General features: G+C 50.2%; 1 protein-coding gene across 2 annotated transcripts in view; it reads left to right on the top strand.

Annotated features, from left to right (window-relative positions):
* Nucleotides 1-380: 380 nt before the first annotated feature.
* Nucleotides 381-10,878, top strand: part of RNF220 (ring finger protein 220) — a 224,861-nt gene continuing 214,363 nt past the window's right edge. The window contains exons 1-2 of one of the 2 annotated variants that reach the window (XM_035018752.1): nucleotides 381-401; nucleotides 6,845-7,586. In XM_035018752.1, the coding sequence (XP_034874643.1) occupies nucleotides 6,962-7,586 (625 nt within the window). In that variant the 5' untranslated portion in view covers nucleotides 381-401; nucleotides 6,845-6,961. Of the gene's footprint in view, nucleotides 402-6,844; nucleotides 7,587-10,878 lie in introns of those variants that run through there. The other variant, XM_035018753.1, reaches the window with a different exon arrangement.

The raw sequence follows: 10,878 nt of genomic DNA, 5'->3' as shown, positions 1-10,878 counted from the left end.
GTGCCCTAATGTATTCAGTGCTCAGAGTGCCTGTATGTGTGTGAGTGTGAGAGAATGTGTGCGTGTGTGTGCGCGCGCGTGTGTATGTGTGTGTGTGTGTGTGTGTGTGTCTCCGAGTCCCTGGGAGAGTGGAGGCTCATTCACTGATTAGAGCCAGCGCTGAGAGGCAGCACTGCTCCTTCTCTCACACCAACCGAGTCTCTTGATCTGTACATGCAATCCCAGGCAGCTCGCGAACACAAACCCGGGGCCAGCCGCCTGCTGCTGCTGCCGCTGCCGCCGCCGCCGCCGCCGCCGCCTCCGCCGGCTCTGCGCACCCGGGACTTTTCATGCACCACACTCACCGCCTCCTTCCCTCCGTGTCCTGAAAAGTGCGACCGTTCTCCCAAGGAATTTCCACGGCAAGTATGGAGACCAGAAAGGGGTGTGGGTGTGTGCGCGTACACAGAGGGGTGGGTGCGAGAGCGGCGGGTTGCTCGGGAACCTGACTAACTTTCCGGGTCCGTTTCCTAGGGATTCGGGCCGCTCCCCCCGACCGGGGCAGGGCCTGGGACCCGGGCTGGCGCGTCTCAGATCTCCGCGACGGTGCCTCCCGGCATCGGTGCCCTGCGCGCTCCGCGCGCTGCCTCGCTCAAACTTTCCGTCTTGAGTTTTCCTTAATGTGTTTTATTTGGGGGGTGCGAGGGGGAGGGACCAGACGCGGGAATTGGACAAGTAGGGAGGGTGAGGGGACAGCCAGGGAAGGGGAGCAGGACTTCTTTTCTCCATCTTTTAATAAGCCCCGTTCCCACTTTGTTTGGGTCGATGGGGAGATAGCCCTGTCGCCGGGCTCCCCCGCGTACCCCGCGGTGATTTCCGGCAGGGCCCAGCCCGGGCGGTGCTCAGTGGGGAGCCCGAGGCGGCGGGCAGGATGGGGAAGGGGAGATCCTAGTGGGGAGGCTCCCCACCGCCCCCACACAGCACACCACCGGCCGGGTGGGGTACCCGCGCACCGCTGGGAGCCTCGGGCCCCCGGGTGCTCGGCTCACTTTTTCCCAGCGGGGGCGGGTGTGAAGGGCGTGGAGGGCGGTGGAGGTGGGGTGGGGGGGAGTCGCGGCGCGCAGGAACGAGGCAGGTGCTGGCACTGAGGTGGACCGTTCCAAACGCAACCGGTAAACTCCCTGCTCCGCCCGGCTGGACCGGCCTGGCCTTAGAGCAGCCGGACCCGTGGGGGGTCTCCCGGGATTTTCGGGGTCGGGACTCTAGCCCCGCGGTTGTACGGAGCCGGGCGGGAGGACCGCCGTATAGACAGCCGCGCGTGGCTCTTTTTGTAGTTTTATTTTAATCTTAGACCTGCCTTAAACTGAGTAACAATTTCTCTTTCTCCGACTTGAGAACAAAACTTTTCAGCGAGCACGCAGGTCGCCGCAGTCCTGCGGCCACCGCCGCCGTGCTCGTCAGCCCCTGCGGAGCGACCTTCTCCGCCCGGAGCCGGGCCCCGCCACCGCGGTCCCGAGCCTCCGGCCGGTCCCCCTCCCCAGCCCCGGGCTTTTCAGGGCTCGGCCTGGGCGTTTCGCCTTTGTGCTTTGTAAGGGAAAGCCTTTTCTTCCAGGGCACAACAAACTTGGGCGGAGAGCTTCCGTGTGGCCCCCCGGGCTCGGCCGCCTACGGCGGTGAGACCATCCGAGGGGATGCCCGGTCCGTCCTTTGCTCCAAGAGCCCCTCCAAGAGCTCGAGGCCCAGGTGGACCCCGGCCGGCGAGGGCGCGCGGGAGCCCCGAAGTAGCGGGGGCTCCGGCTGCCCGGAGGCAGAGGAAAAGCTCTCGTTTCCCGTTCGGAACGCGCTGCTTTTTTTGGGCCCTGGCCGTGGCTCCAGCGGAGGGCCAGGGTCCGGGCCCCGAGCCGGGCGCGCGTCGCACCGGGTGGGTGCATGGGGCGGGGGCGCTCTGTGTGGGGTTCATCCCTGCCTGGCGTGGCCGGGCTGGGCCGTCCGGGGTCTGTGGCCTGTGCCGCCTCCCTGCCCCAGGAACAGCAGAGAGGGAGGACTCGGGCTCTCTCTGCCCGCGGTGCCCACCAGCCACGTCTGGCCTCCAGACCCCGCTCCGGACTCGGCTTGAGAGGCAAAGGGAAAAGAAGGGAAAAATAAAGGGGGGGAAAGGGGGCGGGCAGTGAGGAAACGGCGGGTCAGACTGGAGGGAGCAGAGCGGCCAGGGATGCCCGGCCTCCTCCTCTGCGGGTCTCGGGGGTTCTTGCGGAAAATGGAAAATGAGCCGAGGGGGGAAGGCAGAAAGAGCGTCGAGGAAGAGATGCGGGAGTCCTCCGTTCCCATCCCTCCTGGCCCGCGGAAAGCCGGCAAAAGTGGCGTGAGTTCGCTCGCTGCGATCCGGGGCGAGGTGGGGGAAGGCCGAGGACAGGGCGGCGCCGCCCCGCTGGTGACCGACGGGGCCGGGCGCCCAGCGAGCGGGGACACACACCTGTTCTGCGAGCTGCGTCGTGTGCGGCGGCCGGACGGCGTCGGCGCGAAAGGCAGAACTCTCCCTCCCTCACCCCAGGCCCGCAGTCCCGGAACCGGGAGGGCCCGGTTGCCCCGCGCCGGCCCGCACTTACGGGAGCGCCAGAATCCATGAGCCCGGTGGCTGCCCGCCGAAGCGGTGGCGCGCGGCGATGAGACCCGGGTGACCCGCGGGGCGGGGTTGTTCAGGGGCACGAGGTCCTTGGACTTTGATCGAAGGCAGCCTTCCCCCAGCCCCTGTCCGGCGGGCCCTGCCCGGCTGTGGACCTGGGCTCCTTGCACTTGTCGGTTCTTCCCTGGCCGGCGCCCTGGTTCCCCAAAGTTACAAGCAGCTTGTTTCGTGCGGAGGTTGTTGGGACCTAAAGTATTCTTTGTGCAATGGCAGCCGAGAGCTGGAGGGAGAGGTCAGGCCAAGGAGCGGTGGGCTCGGCCCTGCGTTGGACCCAAGTTTTTGCAGGTTTCGCCTTCACCTCTTCTTCCTCCGTTTTCCCTAAAAGAGTTGCTTTTCCCTGGCTAAGACTCCTACCGGCTGAATTTTGCACCCGCTTAGCTGAGCTGGCAGCCCCGCAGCCCTGCACCCTTCGACAGGCCCGGCTATTTAGGATTTGCACCCGTTGGCCAAGCCCGGTCTGGGTCGGGGTCCAAATCTGGGACCGATACCCGGCCACGTCTGAATCGCAGGCGTTGGCCCCAGCCTTTGGAATAGTGTTAAGCTTATGCTTCCTGAGCTCTTGCATATGGTGGTAAAATTTCTGTTAGAGCGGTGTTTCCAAATACCCCCTGGGCATTTGGTGTGCGGGAATTCTCTTCAAGCGAAGAAGTCTGTGAACTTTAAAAAAAAAAAAAAAATTTCTTTCCTGAGTTCTTCACAACCCCCCACTACCCTGGCCCCATTTCCCATTGTTCTCTGCTTTTTAAGTTGCCTGTTAATTTTTTAAAAGTTTATTTATGCAAAGGAAAAATATCGTTTAATTTGTTCTATTATTTTAATTCCTGGCTTTTGGAAACTATTCAGAGACCACAAAAATGTCACCTGTTGTAATAAGCAGAGGAGTGTTGTGTGTGCGTTTTAATTGCCAGCAGAGTCGTAGTTTGGTGGGCGTTCAGAGCTAGGGCTCCGGGAAAGAGGCTTTGCAGCTTTTCTTTGTGGCAGTCATTTGCAAGTGGGTTTGGCTCCCAGCTGCAGTAGCAGCAGCGCCGCTTCCTTCTACGCCGATCCCAGCGCGGGTCAGGAAGCCCAGACCCTGGACAGGGATGGTCAGAGGCCGGGGTGGGAGATTGCCCACTCTCTGAGACTTTCTTTCTGGCTTTCGGTTTTTCAATGCGAAAGTGGCTAGTTCGCGCCGGAGAGCGCGGAGCGCTGCGCATCAGCTCAGCTTCAGACATTTTCACGTTCCAAACGCCAGTTTCTTCGTTTCATTTGTCTTGGTTCTGGCATGTTTAACCACGCAATTAGTAATCTCACTAATTATTCAGTTAGCTGGCGTTTTGTAATCACTTTAAACCAGGGTCGGGTGTGTGTGATTTAACAAGCAAACAAACTCCCACCCACACAGACCTGAACCAAACCCATCACATCAAGGATTTGAAAAATTTTAAACTCAATATTTGTTGGTTCCTCCGTCCAATCTCACTGCTTGCCAGACAATTTATTTAGCTTCGTGGATTGATCCCTCCTCCTTGTTTAGTTAATTCAACAAAGACTTTTTGCAATCTGTTTGGAGTTTGTCTGATGCCGTGGAAAAGTAGCTGATGATTTATTTGGTTGCTTTTCGATTTCTGTCTTCAGCCCTTCTTTCTCCTCCTTTCAGCGGGGATGTCAGCTGTTATTACTTCCTATTGATCCCTTTGCAAAGTGAGAAGTGAACTAAAATTAATGTCAATTCCACTGCTCGGATCAATAGCTGGAGTTATTTTAATCTGGATTTGCACGAAGTGCTAAATTAAAAAAAATCAGCATAGAGGCAGAAAAGTAACAGTTACTTACTTTCCCTTTGCCTGGTTCTTTACAGTCACCCAAATGCTCCATCAAGCTGATTATCTTACAATCCATATTTTTTTAATTAAGAGGGTCAGTTAGTTTTCTTATTTTGGGTTCTGTGTTTAAACCCATGACATTTTGACATTGGGAGTGTATTAACTATAGATTTTCATAATGACTGTGGTCTGCTGAAGCCTCATCTATACAAGTTGTTAATGTGAGGAGGAGGTAAGAAAGAAAAGGAAAAAGAAAAAAAACACACTCCCCCTTCCCCCACAGAGACCAACGCCCACACAGTGGAGTAAAAGAGATGTGGCCTGGAAAAATATTGTTGATTTATTTTCAGTATAATGAAGTTTCAAATGAATAACCAGGTTTGAGTGATTCACCGTGTTCTGTTGGAGTGTCCGGTGCTGTCGCCAGATTACTAATTTATGAAACTCATTTAACATAATGAGGTGACCCAGGAAGTAAAAATAGAAAGTGAATTCTCTGGGCAATTGGTTATTTGGGGGGACAACATTCCACCCTTTATCCCCACCCCCACCCCTAGTGTATTATGTTTGTCCTTTTCTCCTGCTTGCCTCGTGTGATATTGCTTGAGAGACAAGTAGTTAGTTATTTCTGTTATGAAGAGCTGCTTAGAACCCTTGGAACAGCCCTGGACCCACTTTAGAGCGTCCATGTTATGTGACCATTAATCTGACTTGAAAACAGCCAAGAACAGGATTCCCAGACCAGACTTGTCAGGCTAACTGGCTGTCCTTGGCAGATCATTCCCTGCACTGCTATAACTTGACAGGAAAGTTATTTAAAATTTGGAAGAGAGAAAAATCCGTTAATGTGAGATACATAATCTGGTAATTTAGCAATGATGTCTATAAGGAGAGATGCCAAATGAGGAAGCAGTCTGATGGTGTGCACTCATCTTCCCAATTAATAACAGTCATTGACACGTCTGCTACAGGATGAGAGAAGGAAATACTCTCTTTGCACTGCATTAAGCCAAGGGGATTCATCTACAGTTTAACTGAGGCTTCTGTATTTGAGGGAATACCAAAGATACTCCATTATCTAGGTGTTTTTTTTTTTAAGGGAGGGGGCAAAATCTCATTTGAGCTATGACTCGATTTAAAGATTATAATTTGTAGCAGATGGTGATTTTTGGTTACACTTTGAGTTTCATTAAGTTTCTATCTAGTGTATATTTTTGAAGCTAATAAATTCTAGTATTCCTCTTATGTTATCCTGACTTTTGATATATAGCCCTTCTCCCACTCCCCCAACCCCCCACTCAGAATAAATTTTGAAATGGAATCAGCGGCTATGGAAATGTACAACCTAAATTTAAAAGGGAAATTGAAGGAAGTCTCTCCCAACTCCAATTTGTTCCAGGGGCCTTTATCAGACATCAACTCTGACTGGGCCCAATAAGCAGAGCAAAATAAGTCAGAAATTTTGTTAACATTTTGCTCCAAATGTTAATGGCAAATTCAAGGCTGTTTACAAATCTACTTAAGAGCGAGTGCATTAGTAACTAAAATTACCGATCCGTTCTTTGCTGCCCCTGGAAGACAGCCGCTTCTAGAGAACATATGCCAAAGGCACCCGTTATGGTGTTAAATATTGTCGGAGATGCCAGGCATTTTACTGATGAAGGTTTTGTTCCTTCTCAGAAAAGAGGAAACCTGTATGATTAGAGAGGGGCGTGCATCAAAAATAATATTGCTGTTGTCTCTTCACATAGCACTTTTTTCTGGAAATAGCCTTAGATGATACATGAAGATGTGTGTTGATGTATGTGCCAATGTGTGTGATTTATCCACACGTACAATTCATACCAACTAGCATGTACAGATGGTCTAGATGTGCTTGATTTAGGAATTTTTCAGCACCAGGGCGTTGTCAGGGGAGATGAAGAGAGAATGTGTTTGTGGGGGGTCATATAGGTAGAACCTTGCCTCTGTTTGAACATCAGGGCTGCCATGAGAGGTGTGTGCAGGTGGAAACCCTTTAAAATATAGACCCCACCTAATCTACTGGGTGACTTGGCCTTCCAAAGCTCATTTGCTCAGGGAATATTGTATTTGGAGGTTTTATGATTTTTTTTCCTTTGCTGGGCTCAGGCGCATTTCACCCGGAACGTGTAGGGACCAAAGTCAGCTACGCGTACATCACAGTAAGTTGTCTATTGATTTTCCTGAATGAAAATGGTCTGATGCTGCTGCCCACTGGCTCCTAAAGCCTGTGGTGTCTCTTGCCCGAGCATCTGTAAGCCAGAAGGATGGTGTTTCGATCACTTGGGGTTTCCCTTTTTTTCCTCCCCCCTTGACCTTCCTCCCCCCTCTTTTTTTCTCTTTGCTGTTTCCGCAGGTCTTAGAAGGCGATGATTCCCCAGTAATATCCCCTGCCCTGATCCAAGGTGCTGCTCGGCCTCCCTCCCAGGGAAGACTGCTTCTTGTGTGACACGAGCCTAAGAAAGAGACTCCGATGGACTTACACCGGGCAGCCTTCAAGATGGAGAACTCATCCTACCTCCCCAACCCGCTGGCATCCCCAGCACTGATGGTCCTGGCGTCCACGGCTGAGGCCAGCCGCGATGCTTCCATCCCGTGTCAGCAGCCACGACCCTTTGGTGTACCTGTCTCAGTAGACAAGGACGTGCATATTCCCTTCACCAACGGTTCCTACACCTTTGCCTCTATGTACCATCGGCAAGGTGGGGTGCCAGGCACTTTTGCCAATCGTGATTTTCCCCCTTCTTTACTACACCTCCACCCTCAGTTTGCTCCCCCAAATCTAGATTGCACCCCAATCAGTATGCTAAATCATAGCGGAGTGGGGGCTTTCCGTCCCTTCGCTTCCACGGAGGACCGGGAGAGTTATCAGTCAGCCTTCACGCCGGCCAAGCGACTTAAGAACTGCCATGACACAGAGTCTCCCCACTTGCGCTTCTCAGATGCAGATGGCAAGGAATATGACTTTGGGACACAGCTGCCATCTAGCTCCCCTGGTTCACTTAAGGTTGACGATACTGGGAAGAAGATTTTTGCTGTCTCTGGCCTCATTTCGGATCGGGAAGCCTCTTCTAGCCCAGAGGATCGGAATGACAGATGTAAGTACTTTGGTGTGAGCCTTCCCTACCCCCGGCAAACCCTGCCTCACAGTAGTGTTCAACAGGTCGCTGGCAGTTTTCATGCTCCTAGGAATGGGGAGGGCCAGGTACTTCCCGCTCAATGGCTGCGGAGTGCTAACATTTACTTGTCTCTTGTCGATGAGCATTGACAGTTCCGGGAGGACATGTTTTTCTGAAGGTATCCAGAAGCAAGTTGGCTCCACGCTGCCTCTCCCTGGGGCACGATTGGCTTATTCTCTGGGGATTCTGGAGTGAAGAGGGGTGCTATATATATACTGGAGTGAATGTCATTTTATTAGAAAGTGTAGGTTCCTAGGAAATTTGGGGGGCCTGAAGAAACTCATCCATCCCTCCTCTCTTTGCTATCCTCATTATATTTCTCTGAGCATTTTTTTTTTTTTTTTAGCTTTTCCATTGTATCACATCCAGTGGACTCCACGTGATTTTATTTTCCCAACTCTCAGCCCTTGTCCACATGAGGCTATTTTTCAGAGAAGGACAAAGGTGTCGTCAATCACCATAAAGCATTTCAAACAGCTGTGTTTTCCTTGCGATCGCAAGGCTAGAAAGCCGGCTTCTCTTGGGATTTAACAGGTTTGCTGGATGCTTATCCTGGGGCTCACTTTTAGGACTAGACACGGTTGACCTGTGTGACTGCTCCATATTTGATGTTCACAACAATTATTAATTTCTGCTTATGGAACAGTTTTCTCGTGTTCTCCCAGTGCCTCGTTGAGCTTTGGTGACCCTCGCTAATAGTTGGAACTAAACCTTTATTTGGAACTTGTAGACCAGGAGTGCTGAACCCTGCAGTCTTCTCCTCTAATAGAATCAGAAAATAATTGTGTTCTGACGCTTTTGGGCTATGGGTAGGCAGAGCAGTTTTCTTCAAGCCTGGTGAGAATTTATGAACTGAGGGTGTTTTTCCACCCAACCCTTTGTTCTAAGATTTGCTTCATTTTATTTTCTTAAGAAAACTACATCTGAGGTTTGCTTTCCCCTCTTCTCTATTTTTTTGTGCTCCTGTCCTCTCTATAACCACCAACACGAATACCATTTTTTTTTTCTCTTCTCTTTATGATGCCGAGGAGAGTAATAGAGACATTGCCGCTCTCTCCCCTGTCGGCACTGCTTCCTCAGGCTGTCTCCTTGAATTAGGCACTGTGTTAACTTTCCTGCGCTAAAAGGCATCTGCCTAAACCCAGCGTACCTTTTCAATAAAAGTCATCATAAAATCAACCTGCCTTGTAAATCCATCGCTCTTTGGTTTTGAAATATGTAGCAAGTGTGTCTTTTATGTCAGCGTCTGTAAGCCCGAGACCTCCCCACTTCAGGGACAAGCTGCCAGCACGAGTGCCCGTGTGTTCTCTCACTTTGCTTGGGCTCTTCTTCCTCTGTCTCCCCTTCTGGACAGCTGACGTGTGCATTACCATCTTGCTTTCCCGGTATACCTGCTGAAGACACTGGCGTTGTGTTGGATCTGTTGTGTTTCATTTTAGTGCAGTTTTCATTTGTCAGCGTGCAGGTGATGGAGGCAAGCTGTAATCTGACCTCTGGCTAAAGCTGGCCTGGGTCAGAGTGCGACGGATTCTGCCCCTTTTTGCTCCAAATACAAGTTGAAGATGCAAACCTCTCAAACCTAACGGTGCTGCAAAGTAACATCTGGAGATCAAGATTCCTTTCTTCTCACTCAACAGATCCGGCTGGTCTCCATTTTTCTCTCTTTTTAGCCCAAACCTGTGTCAGACCCCCAGAGCAGGAAGAAGCTTGTTAGTCAAGTCAGAACTCATAGATGTGTCTATCCATTCCCCCTCCGAGTGTCAAAGCCATAACTCTTCTGTTTGCTTGGTTTGCATTGTGTGGTGGTGCCATCCCCCATAGAGATGGATCCCTCACGCAGGAATACGCCTGGGTGGAGAAAAATTAAATGAGTCTATCTCCCAAAGTGAAATGGAGTTCTGACCTTGAAATTAATGAGATTCTGATCAGAAGAGTGGGGAAACTTCTTTATTTCAAACTGTAGTGTTATAGAAATTGGAACCCTTTTATTTGCTTAAAATATTCTTTCTTTAGAGAGTACTTTGTCTTCTCTTTTTTCTCTTGCCCAAACATAAAACCTATAGGCGTGTCTATGAGTGTAGGATGTTTTGCACAACCACATTATTATCTAGAGTAGCATTTGTGACTAATCTTTAACAAGAAACAAAGGTGCAAAGTGAAGAGAAGTCTCTTAGGCTGTGATAGCCCTGGATCTGGGCTCCTTCCTCCTTTTCTTTCCTTAGGTGGCAGAGCAGCCTTCCCAGGGCTGTACTGGGTAGCATTTGTGCTTTTGAGTTTGAGTTTTTGGAAGGCGGGAGAAACATTTTTCTGTGGGGAAGGGTTGAAGAGGCACTGTGACAAAGTCTGCAGCAGCTTTCTTGGCTCCTGTCATATGCCGACGTGTGTCGGAATATTTATGGTCTGTTTTATGTAAATACATATTTAAGGGCCGTTAGAAGGCCTGATTATTCCCACTAGATGCCTTTCAGGTCCTCCCTACAGAACCGTTTTGAAATAAGTAATATTTCTCAGATAATCGAGTGACAGTGTACAAGACTGCTTCCAAAGGGAGAGCTTAAGGGGCAGATGGGGCAGTGAGGGGGGTGGGGAGAAGAGAGAGGATAGAAAGTGTTCAAAAGAGCAAAGGAATAGGATGCAGTGGCTTTTGGTCAGATTGCCAAAATTAACTATGTATATTCTAGTTTTTTATTCTTAAAATTTAGAGTTAATTTCTGATGTGGTTGACTTATTTTTCAGTTCTCTTCATATAAATAAATTTTTCTCGTAAAATGTAAAAAAAAAAAAATGGTTTGATTAAATTCAACAGTAAAACTCCTAAATAGGCACTTAGCTTTAAGGGTTTTTTTTTCGGGGGTGGGGGGCTGAGTAGGGGGGGGTGTGTGTGTGTCCTTTCCTTAGAGTAGAAGTTTTATGACTGAGTTTTAGGTCAATGAAAAATCAGTTTTACAATGGAAACACTGACAATTTTTACTGTCGCAGCCACCCCCTGCTCGCACACTGCATCCATATGCAGATATGTCCACATGTGAGAGCATTTGAAAGAGGGGCCTGCAGACATGGTGTAATGCACATGTGTTCTTTCCTTAAATCTGGGTGCTGATAGGCAGGATTTCTTTTGTAATTAAATATGCATTTTTGTAGACCAAAATGTAGCTATTTGGGTAAAGTATTGTCTCTCCTAGTAGATGATTTCCAGTTCTTGCCTGTTCAC

The sequence above is a fragment of the Mirounga leonina genome, unplaced genomic scaffold (genome assembly GCF_011800145.1).
Source record: "Mirounga leonina isolate KUSES-001 unplaced genomic scaffold, KU_Mleo_1.0 Mir_173, whole genome shotgun sequence".
Taxonomy (NCBI): Eukaryota; Metazoa; Chordata; class Mammalia; order Carnivora; family Phocidae; genus Mirounga; species Mirounga leonina.
Note: the sequence above shows the minus strand (reverse complement) of the source record. Positions and strands in the feature narration are given on the sequence as shown.